The following is an 18,375-nucleotide window of genomic DNA, read 5'->3' on the forward strand; positions in this document are numbered from 1 at the left end:
TATAAATTTCCATATTACGATTATTCTAAAATATCTTCTTATCCCTTCTGATAAAGTTTCAATATACTTGGATACCATGGAAAAAAGTGAAATATTATATTATTTCATAGTTTCTATGTTGATTTTAATTGGGGCTCCCTTTTCTGTTCGCTAAGTATGTTCTTCATTTCAAATTATGAAATATTTCGAATAGATCAAAAGTTTTCTACAGCTGCACAGATCTCCTAATCAGCAAAGATCCCAGCACAAATTCCCACATATTCCCCTATGTAAAACGGAGCCCCCACAGCCTTACTCCGCATGTTCCGTAAAACAAGTGCTCTCATAAATCTTCCAGTACTGTTATTTTTTTTCGCGTGCCAAACCGAACACTCTGGACTCCTATGCGGGCACGTGAGTATTCCAAAAATATTCGAAAAATTGCTTCAAAAACAGAGAGCATTAGAAGAGAGAGAGAAAGAGAGAGAACTGCAGTAACAAAAAGAGCACACACACACACAAAACACACAGAGAAAGCTCTGCTGCTGGCAACGAAAATTTTGCCGAAGCCCAGACGAGCGCCAAACTGTAGAAAGTGGGGAAATGTGGTGGGGTGTTGGGTGTGGGGGATCGTTTGTCCCGTTTGTGCGATTGTCGTACGCTTGGAGCGCAGCCAGTTGGAATTGCAAGCGACAAAGATGGGAGAGCAATGTCGAGAGAGAGACAGAGAGAGAGAGAGAGAGAGTGAGTGGGGGTCTGTGGATGGGCGGTGGAAGATGGGACCGATGCTCTGACGATGACGACACAAAAAGCAGCGAGACGACTGCGACGACGACAGAGATAGAGACAGAGAGAAACAGCGTTCGAGGGCCTCTGGTGCGCTTTTTGGCAGCCCGTGCGAGCAGTCGTCAGTCAGTTGGCCAAGAAACTGGTAGCGTCTGGTGTTGTGAGCCAACAAAAGGCTGGCAGCCAACACCGGACCGGACCGGGGCTACACGGCCCCGGGACCGGGACCGGGACGGACCCTTGGCCACCGGTTCTGACTGCGGATTTTGGACTGCCAATTGAGTTTGAGTTTGAGTTTGAGCGACGCGTAGCCAGCCAAGAAAAGTGGCCAACAACAACTGGCCCTTGCCCTTACACCCCTGGCCATGGCACTGAGGCTGAGGTGGCCTGAGAAGACATTGCCACGCAGCCAGGATGTGGAGTGAAAGCAGAGCAGTGCACTGGCAGCAGCGTACTTTTTTGGCCGCACTCGCCATTTGATTAGCCAACTCAAACATCAGGGCCAAGATCGAGTCAAACAGCAGTTGATGGCCAATTGACAGCTCCGCACACGCAGACCCACACGCCAATGGACACACGGATGGACCACACTGGACCCCACCAGCAGGATGCTCCTCCCCTACGTCCGTCTCGACCATACAGCAATCATACAGAAATAACATCAATTAAAAGACAAATAAGAAGAAGAAGGAGGAGCATCATTCCGCAACACCAACAACCAGTTGCTGCTGTGGTGCAAAAGTGTGTGCAAAAGTGTGTGTGTGTGTGTGGATGTGTGCGTGAGGACGTGAACTGACCAACATGCGGTGCCAAAAAGAGTGCCACAGAAGGAGGTGGCAGGATGACGGCAGCCCTGCCTGGCTCGGACCCAGCCAACAACCAACAAAAAACTGTAACTGAAACTGGAAGTGGAAGTGGGATTGGAGCCAGGAACAACAACCAACCTTTGGCAATGTTGATTGTTTCATCGGACCAGGCTTAATGCAATGAATCGTCCTGGACCAACAGCACGTCAACGGAGCCAGGCAAACGCCAGCGAAGCCTCAAAGGATAAACATCATCCACAGAGAGAGGCACTTCAAAGCAAAAACCAATACAAAAACCTTCAAAAAAATAACAATAAATAAAGTTACAAACATTTCAACATAGTGAACGTAGTGCTTAAAACTCTATATGAGCAATAATCGCATATAATTTAATCACACATAAAATACTCAACCAAAAGCAATAACTTATATAATTAATCCCCCCAAACAAGTATAACTATGACGTTATTGAAACTTAATCGACACTTATAAATAAACGCAATAGAACAAAGAATACTCTTGAACTCTTAGTGCAATATATATAATATTATAAACCTGGTTATATCGAATATGTGTTAACGACAAGCACTTGTAGACAATTATTTGATCGATCTTGATCGAGCCTAAATTCAATCAGCGCGAGGCACTCCCCTGGCCTCGTCGAGCATAAGATGATGAACACACATGGATGATGATGGAGAGGAGTGGAGAAAGGGAGAACATCTGAGCGAGGAAGAGTGCCTGATAATGGTAAGTAAAATGGAGGGAAGGGATAACAATTAGAGGTGCATGTGGGAGTGAAGAAAGGAAAGGGTAAATTCGATCTTAAGACTCACAGAATAGACAAGAGTTGACAGATACATAGTAAAAATTAATAAAGTACCTGACAACAAAGATAGTTAAATTAATTTAGAGTTGAACTAAAATATATTTCTACAGCCAGCTTAATGAACAGATAGGATCAATGAGAGATCCTCTATTCACTATCCATATGTATAAAATGGATATAGGTAGATCTAGCTAATCCTATTTTGTTGAATAAACTTAAACTTATATACTTGGATGAGAGAATACTACATAATTATAAAAATATACTAACAGATAATTGTAAAAGAGGAAGAAAATGTCATGTATACAAAAGGTATTAAAATATGTTATAAAATTATTCTAGAGGAACACTTAAAGTTAAAATGTGTTTACAAATTAAAAGAAAAACGTAACACAGTAAATTATTGATTGCCTTAGAATATGTATTTAAATTTCATCCCAAAACAATTACTACCTTTTAAACTATGCTGTTCAATGGCTCTATGGCTGCTACCCAAAGCTTATGATAACCTTTCAACCGAAACACACACACACACAACGCCCAGGCCACCGCCTCTCATCCGACATGACCAGCTGTTGCCACATGGTGATAATCGCCCGCCAAAAGAGTAAAGTCTCATCCTCCGAAAAACCTCAAAAAACCCGCAAAGGAAGAGCTCACAGGGCCACATCCTGGCGCCACATAAATAAGGCCGAGTGCAATGCAGAAATGACAACGAAAATGTTAAATGCGCCATAGGGGGGCGTGCCCAGAGAAGAGTCATCCAGCATCTAGTCAGACACGCAAACGAATTTATAGGCCTGGCCCCAAAACGTTAAGGTCCTCTCTCCCACAACAAGGGCTTCACACTGGCAGACCAGCAGCCTCCTTCGATCTCTATCACAGCTTTCCTTTATGGTTCAATGAACAGAGGCGAAGGATGAGTTGTACGTGCGGGGACGGGTCTCAGACTTAGCTCCACACCAAGAGCCATGACCACATTCCCCTCTCACAGATTGCCCCCAACATTTGCCGCAAGATGAAACGAAAATCATATATCAGAAATTAATCTCATAGATAGATTACTCTTTTATGACTGTGCAACCAAAAAAAAAAACACGCCAGAGTACATTGTACTTTGGACAATTAATTTTGAGTAAATATCTGTGTGTGTGTCTGTCTGCCTTTGTAGTTCCCGATGGGTGCCATTAAATTTCATAGTTTTAAGTTGAATTTTCGAAATTTTAAATTCCCAAATTTATGACTGTCTGCAGTGCGGAAGAACACAACAAGTTCCAACAATCAGAAAGTTGTACAAAAGAGATTTACGAGCCATTAGAACAATTAAAAATCTTTCAACCTCTCCCATAGTTAATTGGCCAGAAAGAAGGCGATGCTCTCTCCAGCCCCCTTTCTCTCTCCAGAGGGGGAGCCAAAAAATTAACACGAAATTTAATTGCCAAGGACTTAGAGCAGGACCCTCTGGGCATTCCTTGATGTTTCCACATTAATTTTGTCTTCACTTGGTTTCAGTTTTTTCGTTCTGTCTTTCTGCTGGCAATGGTTGAACATTTTTTTGCAGTCCGTTGAAAAGGAATTTGTTGACACCAACAATGTTTCGGACATCCTGGCAAATAATTCTCTTTTTTCGGGGGCACCCATTTCTTTCAATCTTGGTTTTTTTTACTTTTTTTGCCAGGAAATTGGCAACTAAACCAAACGCAGCCAAGTCCAAGGCATTGTGTCCTTTCCCCTTGACTGGCTGCATATGTCCAGCCAACAAAAGGCTCTGTCTCTCTCTCTCTCTCTCTCACTCTCCGGCTCCTTGTTCTGTCCCTTTATCAGTGTTTCCGCCAGAGATTGGGATTCAAATTCCGATTCCCATTTTGCATTTCGCTGTGCAATGAAAGGCTTGAAGATTTATGTCCGGCATTGATTTTTTTGATGGCCCGCGAAGGACATTTTTAAACGCCAAGTCGAGCAATTAAAACTAATTGAATTGCCAGTGAGAAATGCTTGTCAAAGACAAACATTAAATACGAATTCCCCGCCAAGAATTTAAGTTGTACATCCTTTAGGCTCTGCCCGCTTCCTTTCCTACCCACTTTGTGTCTGATTCAGCTGTGCCGACAGTCGAAACCCATAATTCTCAATGGCCTAGACAGGCGGCAAATAAAACAAACAAACAGATAAATCGCCAAATTATGATTTCAGTGGTGCTCCTCGTGGTCCTCCTGCAGTCATCAGAGCCGCCCAGAACTTTGTCTGCCTTTTGGTCCAGTGCTCGGTATACAGCCAGTAATGATTTACTCTATTTGCATATTTTTGCACTTATAAAAATGCACAAACGATTTTTCATTCTCATTTTTCTTAAAACTTATTAGTGCGCCCGCTCTCGCTTGGCCATCCTTTGAGCGGACGTTCTTCTTTCCATATTTTTTTCCAAGTTTTTCAGTTTTTTCTTTGCTTTTTTTATAATGATGGCCCAGGCCTTTGTTATTTATTTGTTATGCATTTTGGTCCGCAACTTTGTCCAGCACTGCGTATACGTTATGTGCTCTGGGGCTTGGGTTGGGGTTTGAGTTTTCTCCTCCTTCATTACGTATACGCCGCATTGTCGCAGTGTGCAATTGGCAGCGCCTACCAGTCTGAGGGAAAGCCTGCAGTCAGCAGCAACCAGTCAACACGTAAGAGATGTTCCTTCTTTCAAGACATGTTCCGATGGGGGTTCTTGGAGGCATTTCCGAAAGGGTTTCCTGGTTGTACTCTTGCAGAGGGCATTTCGATTTTAAACGGATGTTTGCCACGCAGAGAAGGAATGACTGTATAGTAGCAATAGTGATAATCTTTTAATACAAATATTAACAAATATTAATGAGAAAAATTTCTTTTTTTCTGCACATAAAAGAGGGAAGTAGCTCCTTGGATGGGCAGGTTCTGTGGTTTTTATAATATTTATATTTATCGAACTTCGTTAAGACTGTTGTGGATCTATCCCTCTTCTCCCCAACTCTTAGTAATCATTCTCAAAGTTTTACCGCAGACCTATATAATCTTCCAAGTTTTTTATGTCTACCGTAGTTCCAAGTTTTTAGGGAATTAGTAGGGAACTCTTTCAAAATAAAGCGTATCCCATCTTCGTTTTGCCAGCTGTGGATACCTCTTCTTCCGCTTTTTCCTTCCTTTTTTGATTCCTCTTCCTGTTTGGCACCATCACTGGGCACGAAAACGTCCCGGCCGGCCCTCTGCGCCTCTGGAAGGCAAATATCCCAACCAACATAAACATCAACAAACGTGGCCAGCAGTCGGCATCTTCTGCTGCCAAGATTTTTGGCAGCGTTGGCAACGCATCCTGCGGAATGTGTGTGGGGGGTGGGGCAGTGGCAGGGGCGTGGTCAGGGGTCGCGTGTCTGGCAACGGATCGGGCTGGTGGCGCCTCTAACTTGGCAATCTCATTATGATTTTAATTGCTGACGCACATTTTTGACGAGTTGCCCAGTATTTCTCTCACTCTGAAAACGTCATCGTTGCTGCTCGATTGTTGTTGAATTGGCCAAAAGAAATCTTGGCCAGACTTTCGCTGGCACTTGCCAACAGGTGTCCAATTATCATTATGATTATTGTATGTTTATCACATACATATATAACCAGATAATGACGTTTGATTGGCCTTTGGCAAGGCCGTTTCAGCCTGCCGGTTTGCCAAATGTCAACGTCTTGTAAAATTTATTGGCCAATATTCAAGGAATTTTTGTTTTTGAATGTCTCTCTCTCTCTTTTTTTTTGTTTGGCCGTCTTGCCAGACAGTTAATATTCAAAGATTTGTTTGCCAATTTCCCGATTCCGTTTCAGAATCCGAATTTTTCTGTATATCATTTTATTGCTTTTCATTTTCTTGTTTCGTTTGATTGACTTTCAGTTTTTAAGGGGATTGCATCCCTGACAGTTGTGAACATTCTTAGTCATTTCTTCTTTCTGCCACTCTTTTTTGAGTCATCTTCACTTCTTTTTTAGCTGTCCAGCTGTAGTTAATAAAACCCCATGTGAACAAAACAACTTAAAGGCTTTTTGTACACACAAATCAACGCTAAAACGCTTTTGCTCTTCTTCCAAAATACACACAAAAAATAATCATTAACTTTTTGCTTGCCTACATCTGGAGAATTTTCTACGCAGAAAAATTTTCATTCAGTTTTTGGAAATAAAGGAAAAAAAATATATAATTGTGGAATAAAATCATTCCATTATCTTTATCTTTTCTTAGTTCGGACCATTGGCAGCACTGTTTTGCTCAATATCCAATGGCGGCATGGCAGTGCTGCCCCTCGAGTAGCTAAATTCCTAAATCTCTAACGATAATTTCATGCTTATCGCAAACACATAAAGATCTGAATACTTATGAAAATATCAGTATAAATTAACACAAATTGTGTCGAAATTTCAGCACAAAGGAATGATCTATGATATAATCAGTACGAGTATTACCCCTAAAGGTGCCCCGCAACCTTCATTTCGTACCCTAGTATAACCCAATTAGGACCCCAAATTCGTTGCTTGCATCATTATCAGATAAATAAACTGCAGTCTTACTGCATCTCAAGGTTCATTTGTTTACCATGGGCACACACATGCACAGAAAACGTGCAAATTAACGAAAAATTTCTAATTAAAGCGAAGAAAAACGAACACTAATTACAATTTGTGCCGCATCGCCCTATAGACTATAGACACAAAAACCACAGAGGCAGACAGACAGATGGAGGAAAGCAAAAAAAAAATCAGACCGAACGAACACCAGAGTGCCACACGAAATACATTTTCGATGAAGCAACTGAAATAGATTAAAACGAAAAACGAAACATACAACCAGATGCATTTGTATCTGTAAATGTATCTTTTGCAGCGCTATCTATACGAGTGGATGTAGTATTAGTTGTGTCCACAAAAATAGACGCAGCGGCGACGCTTTCAACGCGTCTTTGCCCGCGTCAATTGCGCGTCATCGCAACTCAAAGATCCAAGAACACATAGAGAGCCAGTCTAAATACCTATTTATATATGGTATATAACACAATTTCCCCTTGCCCCAGCCCATTACCCCACCGCCCGGAGGTATACATAAGGGCAGGCGACAGTTCTGCGCAATTTTCTCGGACTTTTCTTTTCGGCTCTTGACGGTTTTATCGCTTTTTGCGCCTTTCGCCTTCGTCTTCGATCTTCTTCGGGCCGCCCGTCAAGTGTGTCCGAAAATAGCAAGGTAAATGAAAAATTCTACACGGCAAAAGCGAGGCAAAATCAACCAAAATCAAGAAAATTCAAACGGAAAAACAAATTGTAGGAAAATACAACCAACCAAAATGCCGACTTTTAGCTTCTAGAACAAATAAATAAAAGCAATTTTCCCTCGGAAAAACATTGAAAAACAACAACAACAACAACGTGCAAAGATCCGAAACAACAAAAGCCCAAAAAAAAAAATAAGGAAAACCGATTTAGACAGCGAAATTTGTTTAAAACGTCAAAGACTTTCGTAGTTTTTGCGTTGTCGGTGAGACGTTATTAATTCGTTCCGTCTGCTTTCTATAATATAGACGATTTTCTTAGGACGGGGGCAGAATATTTGATATAATAAAAAAATTAATATACAATTTTTCTTAATATTTAATGATCACATTTTTTTGGTCACTCGTTTGGTGGGATATGGTTTAAAAACATTGAGTATTCCCATATAGTATTATATATGGTAAAGTACATGAGATCATCTATGATGAGATCGTTGGAATATATGATACAAACAATTCTATAATAAATCTTTGAGGAGGTTACTAAAACCATAACCCTTAATTATTAAAAATCTTTATATTTATTATTATTATTATTATTATATACTTCTCATCAACTTAAACAAGAGCCAATGACGATCAAGTAATGAATTCTTAATGCATTCGCTTACGTAATTTACATTTTCACACACTTCAAAGCAAAGAACATTTTCGCCCATGTTCTAGAATGAATAATGAATATGGGATCCCTATAAGCAAAAATAAATTCAGCGATAATCTATCATAATTTGGCAATGATTAGGCTCATAAATTAACGGAAGCGAGTTCGAGCAGCTGCTTCAAAGGCAATTAAGACCAAGTGTTGTCCTAGTCCTACCCTAACATATTACTTACTGGAGCAGTTCCGATAGCCATAATTCAATTAACACGTGCAGCAGTAATCACAAAGAGAAGAAAGAGAGAGAGAGGAGTGAAACTCGGGATTTTCTGGAATGAGTAACATTTGTGGTGGGCCGCAATTGGCAGCTGTTCAATAGCACAATTATGTGACGTCAAGTCCATAGACCATCGACCATCGACCTGACCTCAGGCAATGCTAGAACTCTCCCGAAGTCATTCAGCGATGAAGAGGATGATGATGCGGATGATGATGCGGATGATGATGATGGGGGTGAGGGTGAGGATGAGACTCTCAGGCTGATTCCGAATCCGAGGCTGATCGAAGCAGACAGTGTGTCTGGCCGGCATCTCGAAAACTTATTGGCAAAACTCCATGATCATAAATTATGTCAGCTTTTCGTTTGTTTACGCATCAGGCGTTGGCAGGGCCCCATCGGCAGGTGGCGCTTTAATTACATTGTAGCGTCGTTTTTCGGAATTCTCAGAATTGGTATGGGGAATGGGGAATCCCCTTTGAGTGAGCCGCTTGCCAAGATTCTGCATTACGCAATAAAGTTCATTGCCATCCCGCCATCTCTTAGATGCTTTCTTGCTTTCATTTAATGTTTTTTTTTCGTTTTTGATTTTTTTTGGAAGCGAGCGTGAGAAAAATTGTAGTCAAGATTTTGGCAAGCTACCATCTTGGCAGAGGCCCATTACCCATTCCACCACCACCACCACCACCACCGCCACAACACCACGGTGGCACAGTGGCCTAGGTCTATAAAAACGTGAGATAAGAATAGATGATGGAGGGATGCGAAAGGGAAGCAGATGGTAGCTGACACTGAAATTGGAGATAAGAGATAAGAGTTCTGATATATTCAGCTTCAAGTTGTAGAAAGTAAAACTAAGTTTCATTTTATTTATTACCAAATCTTGAAGGATCTTGAAATCTCCTATCTATTGTGAAACACTGCTCCCTGCTCTACTGTATTCCCCTAATGGGTGTCCAAAATTTATGACTTATCTGGTGCCTGGCAGTGAGAGCCACAACTAATGTGTACCATTTCACTTCATCTTTCTCGTTGCAGCGACTAGGCCCAAAGGAAACCTCGTTGGCCAATTGGGGAGGATACGCCGGCAGAGAGCCACACTGAAACTATCGGAGGCCTGACCAACCAATGGCAGTTCAGTGCAGAATTGAAGCCTGGTGCAAAGGGGGACCACGGGGTGGGGAAGCAGCCGCAGGCCAGGACAACCGGCGCGCAATGCATTTGGCAACATGTCAAGCAGTCCAGGAAGGAGCACACTCACTCACACGCTCTACGGGGATTGGTGCAAGTCAGCCAAGTAATTCTCTGGCCTGCCTCGCTCACATGCGCATGGAAAGTCCTTTAAGTAATATATCAACCATACGCCTGTTGGCCGGGCACCGAGTCCTTGCCCCCACATCCATGCCAGTGTGTGTGTGTGTGTGTGAGTGTGCCGAGGACCACGAGGTTTGCCAACTGCATTGCAGGCCCGTTGTGATTGAACCTGTGCCTGAGGCGAGCCCCGACCCGAGGACTCCCACCCATCCATCCCCAACACGAACGATGAGTCCTTTGCAGGCAGCGCATTGGCTGCAGGACGACTGGCGACAGGACGACCAATCGCAGCAGCGCTTGTGCGCACTATCCCGGCCGCCCTGCAGGCCCCCCAGGCACGAGTCACGGCACCAGGACCAGCCAGAGGACTCAAGCTGATTGCACTATCCAACATTTAAACGAGATACTTACGTAGTAGTTACATATTGTAGTTCTTTAGTCGTAAGTCACATGCCCAAGCCTACGCCCCCGAAAACACCATCTGCACGGGGGGCGTGAATAAATTAGTTTATGTTTATCTTAGAGTTTCAAGCAACTTACATATATAAAAGTAATGAAGATTTCAAGAATGCGAAAGAAAAAAATAAAGGAATAAAACCGGTAAAGCTCCAGAGCGGCAAACCAAAAGTGTCTTTTGTTTTATTTATCATCAGTTTTGTGGCTTTACAGATCACCAATCATCATCCGACCAAAGGGGATAGTACGGGTGCTTGAAAACCGTATTCTTGGCCTTGTCGTTGCGCCACCTAAGATGTTTTATTACCAAAAACGACTGGATGAAAAATACAGCCACATTGACAGCCAGCAGGCTGTAGTTTTTGGGTATAATAACCACCGAGTAGCGGGACCAGAGCAACCCAGTTACCGCCAGGGAGCCGGATTGATTTAGCGAAATATTCTGAGCCGGGCGATTCAGTGTGTCGCCTAACCCGGCCGCTACTAATCCCTAAATGAACAGCATTTATATGGTATTCAGGCGGTACGGTAGGTATTGATACTTACCCACTTGAAGAGCGGGGCCCAAAAGAAAACAGTGCGCGGCCCTAACGAAAGAGTTTTGCATCGCTTTTGGATCGTTTACAGCACGAGTTTGACTCACCTGCCGGGGACTGCCAGAACGGCTGAGCTCCTTTGGGCACAATCTTGTCTACGCTGTGTATGATGACATTATACAATTTTGACAGCGGTCCCGTACCCTTGGACATGATTGTATGATGATCAAAGACTACGAATTTTTACAATTTTGAATTTTGTTGGAGGCCGAGATTTCGAGTCTTCGAATTGTGAAAGAAAAGTAAAGGTTTGAACAAAATATATTTTTGAAGGCGAAATAATTGATGTTAGAAAGGGGGGGGATCGATTTGAATTCTAAGTAGAGAGGGATTTCAGCCAACTTTTATATCGGAACATCGAAATTGCAAATAGTTCTTGTCTCAGCTATTAATTTAAAGTTATTGAACAAATATTGCTACAAATTAACACAGAATATACATTTATTTATCCTTTATTGGGTGTTTTGACCTCCTTCAAATCGCACTTAATCTGCATTGGCCATTCCTTGTCCACCTTAGCCTCTGGCGGCATCAGCGCAGGTAAGATAGAATCCATTCTCAGTCAATTTCGGGGGGAGCCATAAGACCAAATTTATGAAAACGAAAATTCCCAACAAAGTTTTGAAAAACTAACTTAATTTATCGAATACTGCAAGCTCTATTGAAACTTCTTGACTAAGACGTACTTGCGCACCCATCTTCGGCTCCGCATATAATCAGGAATTGGTCCGAGGCTTCCTAGGCCTTTTTCTGTTTGTTCCTCCAGAACCCATACTTTTCCTCATATGTAGTTCGTGGCCAATGCCAAACTTTCTCCACTGATTAAGGGCTAACATGCACATACTCGTAGTACCTACCGTATGTAGCTTGGTATCGATTCTGGAGCGCAAAACCTCAAACGAACGAAAAGAGTTCCAACAACATGGTACAATTTAATTGCCATATACTATTTATGTTGCTCAAATGTAAAAGTATATGGATCATATCATGTATGTATGTGTGGTATGTTCATTAACTTGGACCGATTTAATACTTTTAAGTTCGCTCTAAAAGGTAAGCTTTTTGATCTCGCATTTGTATGTATGCATGCCATATGTTATATATGTATGTATGTACATAGTAAAAGCATAAAATATATTGCAAAAATACATATGTATGTGTGTGTGTACATGGTATGTGTAGTATATAATTAATTCTCTCTATAAAGGTTGTATATATTGCATGTTAATATTAATTAGAATAAACGTTTACATCTGAACACTTAAGAATCCACCGTCCTATTCGGGAGTTTACAACTTTAATCCTAATCATATCTGGTTAACGCGTCTACATAAGTGTGCATCATCATTTATCTGTGTGTAAATGTGTTAAAAACTGCGGCATTGTTCGTTAAAAATTGGGTTCGTTTAAAATATACATACATATTTAGGATAAAAACAATATCATATCGATAATTTAACAGATGAAAATTAATAGTTTCGTAAAAGTAAACGATTAAAATAAATAAAGGCCAACAAATCCGTAAAATATTGTGTACATTCGTCTCATGTGTATCCGATCATAAGGGTCCTCTGCGGTAATGTCAAAGCAGTTGTTCGGTGACCAGCACAACGCTCTGCTCCTGCGCAATTGCCGCCAGCTCTTTGAGCCACTCATCCAGCAGGACAGCGCACAGGGCGACGTCTCTGGTGCGCTCCGTGCCGCTTGTGCTGGCAATAATTCCCATGGAGGACACCGAATCGAGGGAAGCGGGCTCCGAGTTGAAGCTGCCCGTCTGTGGACCACCATCGAGGCCATGCAATGTGCTCGACGAATGCGTCGTGGTGTTTGGAGTGGGCAGAGAGAGTTTGCGTCGATCCCCCAATGCTGATGTTGCTGTTTCCATTAGCTGTCGTCGCTGTGCCCGTTGCTCGTGCTCCTGCTGCTCCCGATTGCGGGTGAGTGCTCAGGCTGGTCTCACAGGTGCCTGGGCCAGGGAATGCCTGCGATTGGCCACCAGATCCGGAATTGTTGTTATTCCCCGCCAGCGTTGAGGCAGCTCCTAAAAGACAGTATCAAGATTAGCAAGAGCTCATGGCGATGTTTACACCTTTGGTAGGTTAATTCAAACAACAATTACAACGACAACCAACAGCTAAATGGGGTTACACATATGTTTCTTTTATATTTTAAAAAATTCGTTCATTTTAGTGGGGTGGGGGGGATTGCATTTTACTATGTACAAAGCTATCTACAGGCTACAGGAACAAAAATACAGAATCATTTTCAACAAGACTAGGCCGATACTTTTTTTTGTTTTATTTTTGTTTTATTTTGGGTTAGGTTTTAGTTTAAAAACTTTAAATACTTTTTATCAAGCGTGAAATATTTACCGGTGAAGAATGCGTAAATTTGTGATAAGCCAGATGAAGCTAAGATTTGTTTGGTTTTTTGTTTTGTTTTTTGATTGTTGTACGAGTATCAATAAAAAAAAGTAAATAAAAGAAATCAATTAATTATTAACAACGACGACGCCAGCGGGGCATTTTACAAGATGTGTGTGTGTGTGTGTGTGTGTGTGTGTGTGTGTGTGTGTGTATGTGTGGATAAGTGTGATAAACCAGAGAGAGAAAAAGAGAAAACCCCGAAAAACCAAAGCATTTTTACGAGACGATTTTATGATTTTAGCCAGATATAATTCGCATTCGCCAGAACGCATAGCGAGATTTGTGCTCGCTAAATGCTCGCTCCTTTTACTCTCGTTTTTTGTTCCCCTTTGTGGGCTCATGCAGGGCTTTAATGTGTATGTGTGTTTTGAGTGATATGTGTCTGATTTTGTGATTATTACGACCCGAAACCAAGTTTCTTCCAACATCCAACGCTGCAGATTTGTATAGTTTTTTGTTTGTTTGTATAGTTGGTGAGTTCTTGTTTTCATTGAAAAGAAAATGTGCAGAAATTATGCAGAAAAGACTGCTTGGCTGACTACTCACCGGCAGAGGAGGGGGGATTTGGTGTGGATCTTCTGCTAAACATGCTGCTGATCGATTTACTGATGCTCTGCCGTTTGTTATCACTTCGCTTGAACGGATCGTAGGCGCTGGTTGGTGTGGCCTGTACAGGTGTGGCTGCCGACAGTGTCGCATAGGCAGAACGCTGTTGTCCTTGCTGTTGCTGCTGGGAGGACGTCGTTTGCGGCTGCTGATGATGATGATGATGATGCAGGGGAGAGTTCTCGTTACCCTTGCGGGCATTCACCAGTCGAAATTCACGATCAATCAGCGACGAGCGTGCTACATCGATTATCTCCAGCGAATCCTCGGTCACTGGCAGCTCGGCATCGATTTGCTGCTTGAGAATACGCAACACCTGATGGAAGGAGGGGGTGTCCGAGGTGATGGCTATGTCAGAGCGCAGCAGCAGCGAGTGGATCAGCGGCAGCGGATACCAGGCCAGGCGTGTGATCAGCCCAGTCAGGTGTAAATTCACATACAAAGAGTTGCTTGTAAAGGTTTGTAGTTTTCCCCAGATGGCATTGAGAAAGGGACCTGCAAAAGATCAGCAAAAATTATATGATACTTGTGATTGGAGTTCGTCTCGATCCTTACCTAAGCTCACGGTGCCCTGCGCAAACAAATCCTCTGAGAAATCCAAATCTGTAATCAGCAGCTCGTTGCGATTGTTGTGCGATATGCGCCAAGATTCTCCCCGTCTGCCTGCCGCCGCTCCACCCATTCCGCTGCTGATGCTGCTGCTATTGTGCTCGAGATCCGCCTCACTTGCTGTTGTGGTTGTGGTTGTTGTCACAGTGAGGTCGGTGGCATCGCTCTCCTCGTCGGCAGGCCGCCACTTGAATGATTCATAGCCACTGGACTCGCCAATCGACTGCAGACTGTCCAGCTGTTTCTCCCCCGCCGATTCGCTAGCTAAGGCTAAAGGTGGGCCACCTCCAAATTCGCTGAAGAACTGCCTGGCAAGCTCCAGGGCATGCGCATGGACACGGCCCTGTCCGTGGCGGGGCCATTTCTGATAGCGATAGCTGTTCGCCCACTTGAGACAATCACGCTGGCACTGGGCTATCCGCCAGTGAGCCTCGAACAGATATGCCTGCAGGTTGGCATACAAACTGTCGCCGGTGTGGAGGCCATAGTAGTTCCAGTTGGCTCCAATTGTCTTGCTCATGGCTGGCGAGGGCAGGCTGGGCCATGCCACTGGCTGCAGCGACTGCTCCCCAGCTGCTCCAGACGGTGGCTGCTGCTCGTGGACGCTCTTCGGCCTGGCCAGGTCGCGGGCACGCTTCAAGACGTCCGGTGAGAGTTCCAGAAAGAAATCGCTGCTATTCAGATACGGATCGATCTTGTTGATCTTGTGACGGTGCGAGATGGGCACATGCTTGCCCGGCAGCATGAATTTGAGCAAAAGTTCCAGCATCAGATCCTCGCAGTGGAGGCCCAGCAGCGTGTCGAACAGGGCCATCGTCACCATGCAGAGATTGGCATCTGGCGAGTTGAGGCGCTCGACCAACGAATCTAGTATCCGTTCGCCATCGAACTTCTCCGTGTCCAGCAGGAATTTGACAAAGGCACGCAGCAGACCGGGCTCCGTAATGGAGCGCAGTATTAGATCCAGATACGACATGGCCGAGATTTGTGAGTCGATGTTCGTCTGAAAATGTTTGCCCTTCAGTGTCTGCGAAAAGGGGAGCGCAAAAAGTTGTTTCGAGATTTCGAGGTGTGTGTTTGTGTGTGTGTTTGTTTAAGGTAAGGCACAAAACAAAAGAAAACAAAAAAAAAAAAGGAAAAAGAGAGAAGAAACACACACAAAAGAAACTGCAATATCAAGCAGCAGCAGCAGCAGCAACATTCATTCGTCTCATTCGCACATGAAAAAGCATCGAAATGTAAGGAGAAAACAGAAAACAGAGAACAGGACACAAAATGATACGCTTGCAACCAACACCACAGAAATGCATCGAAGACAAGTTTTGCACGTAAAAAGAGACGTGACGAGTCTCACCTGTAGGACGGCTGGCCCCAGCACAGGCACAATGAATCCCTGGTACATAAAGTCCAGCAGCTGTTGCTTGATCATCTCGTGGGCCACCTGCACCACAGCATTGCAAAACTCGAGGGCATTCATGAACAATGTGAGCTCCGGTATCTCCGTCACGTCATCCGGCGTTATCCGATGCCAGTCGATTGAACTGATCTCAATGCTGTTGGGCAGCCGGGAATAGAGACCGCCCAGTCCGGTCACCAGCAGCGGACAGATGGATGAGTATTGTGCTATGTAGGTGCCAATGTTGGAGTTCTTTTGCGAGAGGGCCATGCAAAGGAGCAGAGCATCGCGTGCCTGATGGCCGAGACTTCCCTCCCGATGCACATACGGGATGAGCAGCGAGAAAATGATAAAACTAAAAGTGGTTCAAGTTGAATTAGTGAATCCCAAATGCTGCTGCTCTGCTACTCACTTGGTGGTGGTGCCACTTTTGGGGGGCGGCACGTTGCCATTTTGTATCTGTTCCTGGACTTGCGTCTGCGCGGAAAAGAAGAACAGATCCAGCAGATGGACATTCTGCATGAGTACGACGCACAGCTGGTTCAGCAAGATGACCAGTCGCTTCTCCAGATCGGGCGGAAAGATCTCACCCTGACTGGAGGCCAGTATCTTGAGCAGTGGCCTCAGGAAGGGCTCATGGCAGAGCAACTGATGCCGCGAATGACTGACGAGCAGCTCGTACAGCTTCAGCTGCTCTAGCCTCACCGCATTGGCGTAGCGGCCCGTTGTGCAGGCCCATTCGTACAGCTTGTCCAACAGATTCTCGCTGAGCAGGTACTCCAGGCAGGGAGCTGCTGGCGCAGCACTCGCGTCCGTCGAGGGTAAAGACACTTTGTTGCAATGATGCAGCTCCACCAGCAGCAGCGTGACCATATAGTCGAGATGCGAGACCACCCCCAGGACATCGTCATGGCTGGGCGGGGCGTAGTGCTGGATGATGTCGTAGGCCTGCTGCCAGTGCTTGCAGAAGCTGTCGTAGCAGGCGCGCGGATCACAGTCGGTGGCCGCATCTATGGGTCTCTGGCGTAGGCTGCCCGTGGCAGAGTGGCCCGTTGAGACACCGCCCCCGTTGCCGCTCTGACGCAGCGGACTAGACCGCAGCCAGCTCATTTCGGTTTATTCTACAGCACAGAGATTGTTGGTTTGGTTTGGTTTCGTCTACTGATAACTGCCTCGCTCGTTTGTGCCTCTGTGTGTGCGCTTCAATTTGGCATGTATTTGTAAGTATATTATCGCAGTTTTGTGCTTTTGTCCGGATAGGCTATGCGTGTGGTTGTGTGTGAGTATTCTCGTAAATAATTAAAAGCTGAAAAAATACATAAAGTTAACGAATATCCGCTTCATCAATGCTGTGACGTGCATCGCCATCGCGAGCACAAATAACAACAAGTGCACGCCTATGACATAGTTATTGTATGTACATATGTATGTATGCATGTGTGTGTGTACATATTTGGACAGGCATTTCCCTGCTGCTGCTCACTCACCTGATGAATTGGTATTTGTTCGTTGCTGGCGTCGTCGTCGTCGTCGTCATCGTCTTGGTTGCTGCCTTCTGCTCATCGTCTTGCTGTTTCTTTTCTGCACTGCTCCATTTTCTGCGCGCCACTACAACTACACTGACAACACTCGCAAAGAGAGCTATTTTGGCACCTTGGGCAATTACAATTAAGGTTTTTTTTTTTACACCACGACAGCAGCACGTAATCTAATGCCCCTTCGTCCTTGTATGCCACTTGCTGGCCAAAAAACGTGCTGGTGCTACCTGTGCTTCAGTTAAAACCATATGGTTAGGTTGATTCGCACTTTAATGCCTCATTTTCTAATATTTTTAGTGGTTTTTCGTGCAAATTCGCGTTAATATTTACAAAACTTTTTTTGCATCAGTGTGACCGCGGATTTATCTAAAAAATATACCGTCTGACCCTCAACAATATACCCAAAAATACCTTCTCATTTTCATAATGTACCATAAATATACCGAGTAAAATCATATACCATACCTCAATTTTAATATTCGATTTAATATTACTAGCTAGTAAAGACTTTAACCATTAAACATATAATTTTATCAGATAGATGAATCAATTTTCTAAAATCTGGTTTCTTTTAATGTCTCCCATTTACTTACTCATAAAATACGGTTTAAAGAAAAAAGGTCAGCAAAAATTTCTATTTTTACATGGTAACTACAAATTTGCTACATATCAACGACTTATTTGTGGAGTAATTCCTGTAGTTAATGTTTATTAATTAATGGCCAGGTGAGCTTTGTACGAGCCTTGTCCATACCTTGACACGGCCAGTCGAAAGATAAGAATTTACGCTCTCCCGACTCATTTTTGCGTTTCAAAAGACGCTCCCACCACCTACTTT

The 18,375-nt window shown here is 43.7% G+C and overlaps 2 protein-coding genes and 1 long non-coding RNA gene across 3 annotated transcripts; 1 reads left to right on the top strand and 2 right to left on the bottom strand.

Moving 5' to 3' along the window:
* Nucleotides 1-842: 842 nt before the first annotated feature.
* Nucleotides 843-10,531, top strand: LOC121404435. Its single transcript, XR_005967987.1, has 2 exons — nt 843-2,321; nt 9,635-10,531. It is a non-coding gene; the product is annotated as an uncharacterized LOC121404435 (long non-coding RNA).
* Nucleotides 10,518-11,222, bottom strand: LOC111078636 (mitochondrial pyruvate carrier 2-like). Its single transcript, XM_022373450.2, has 3 exons — nt 11,010-11,222; nt 10,913-10,953; nt 10,518-10,856 (listed from the first exon to the last, which is right to left on the bottom strand). Exons 1-3 carry the CDS (start codon nt 11,113-11,115, stop codon nt 10,581-10,583), a joined length of 423 nt encoding a protein of 140 aa, XP_022229142.2. The 5' UTR covers nt 11,116-11,222; the 3' UTR covers nt 10,518-10,580.
* Nucleotides 11,223-11,893: 671 nt separating this feature from the next.
* LOC111078633 (UPF0518 protein GA25918) lies at nt 11,894-17,891 on the bottom strand. The gene is given in 8 exon segments (XM_022373441.2): nt 11,894-12,790; nt 12,792-13,003; nt 13,335-13,373; nt 13,935-14,489; nt 14,550-15,630; nt 15,958-16,354; nt 16,412-17,305; nt 17,487-17,891. Coding segments are annotated over 7 exon segments (3,228 nt in total). The 5' UTR covers nt 17,110-17,305; nt 17,487-17,891; the 3' UTR covers nt 11,894-12,544.
* Between the last annotated feature and the right edge of the window lie 484 nt (nt 17,892-18,375).

The sequence above is a fragment of the Drosophila obscura genome, unplaced genomic scaffold (assembly GCF_018151105.1).
Source record: "Drosophila obscura isolate BZ-5 IFL unplaced genomic scaffold, ASM1815110v1 contig_200, whole genome shotgun sequence".
Classification (NCBI taxonomy): domain Eukaryota; kingdom Metazoa; phylum Arthropoda; class Insecta; order Diptera; family Drosophilidae; genus Drosophila; species Drosophila obscura.

Coding starts and splice junctions, on each gene's coding strand:
- LOC111078636 (XM_022373450.2), bottom strand. CDS start 11,115: ATGTCCAAGGGTACGGGACCGCTGTCAAAATTGTATAATGTCATCATA. Junction 10,954..11,009: donor GTTCTGGCAGTCCCCGGCAG/GTGAGTCAAACT, acceptor CTCTTTCGTTAG/GGCCGCGCACTGTTTTCTTT. Junction 10,857..10,912: donor GGGCCCCGCTCTTCAAGTGG/GTAAGTATCAAT, acceptor CTGTTCATTTAG/GGATTAGTAGCGGCCGGGTT.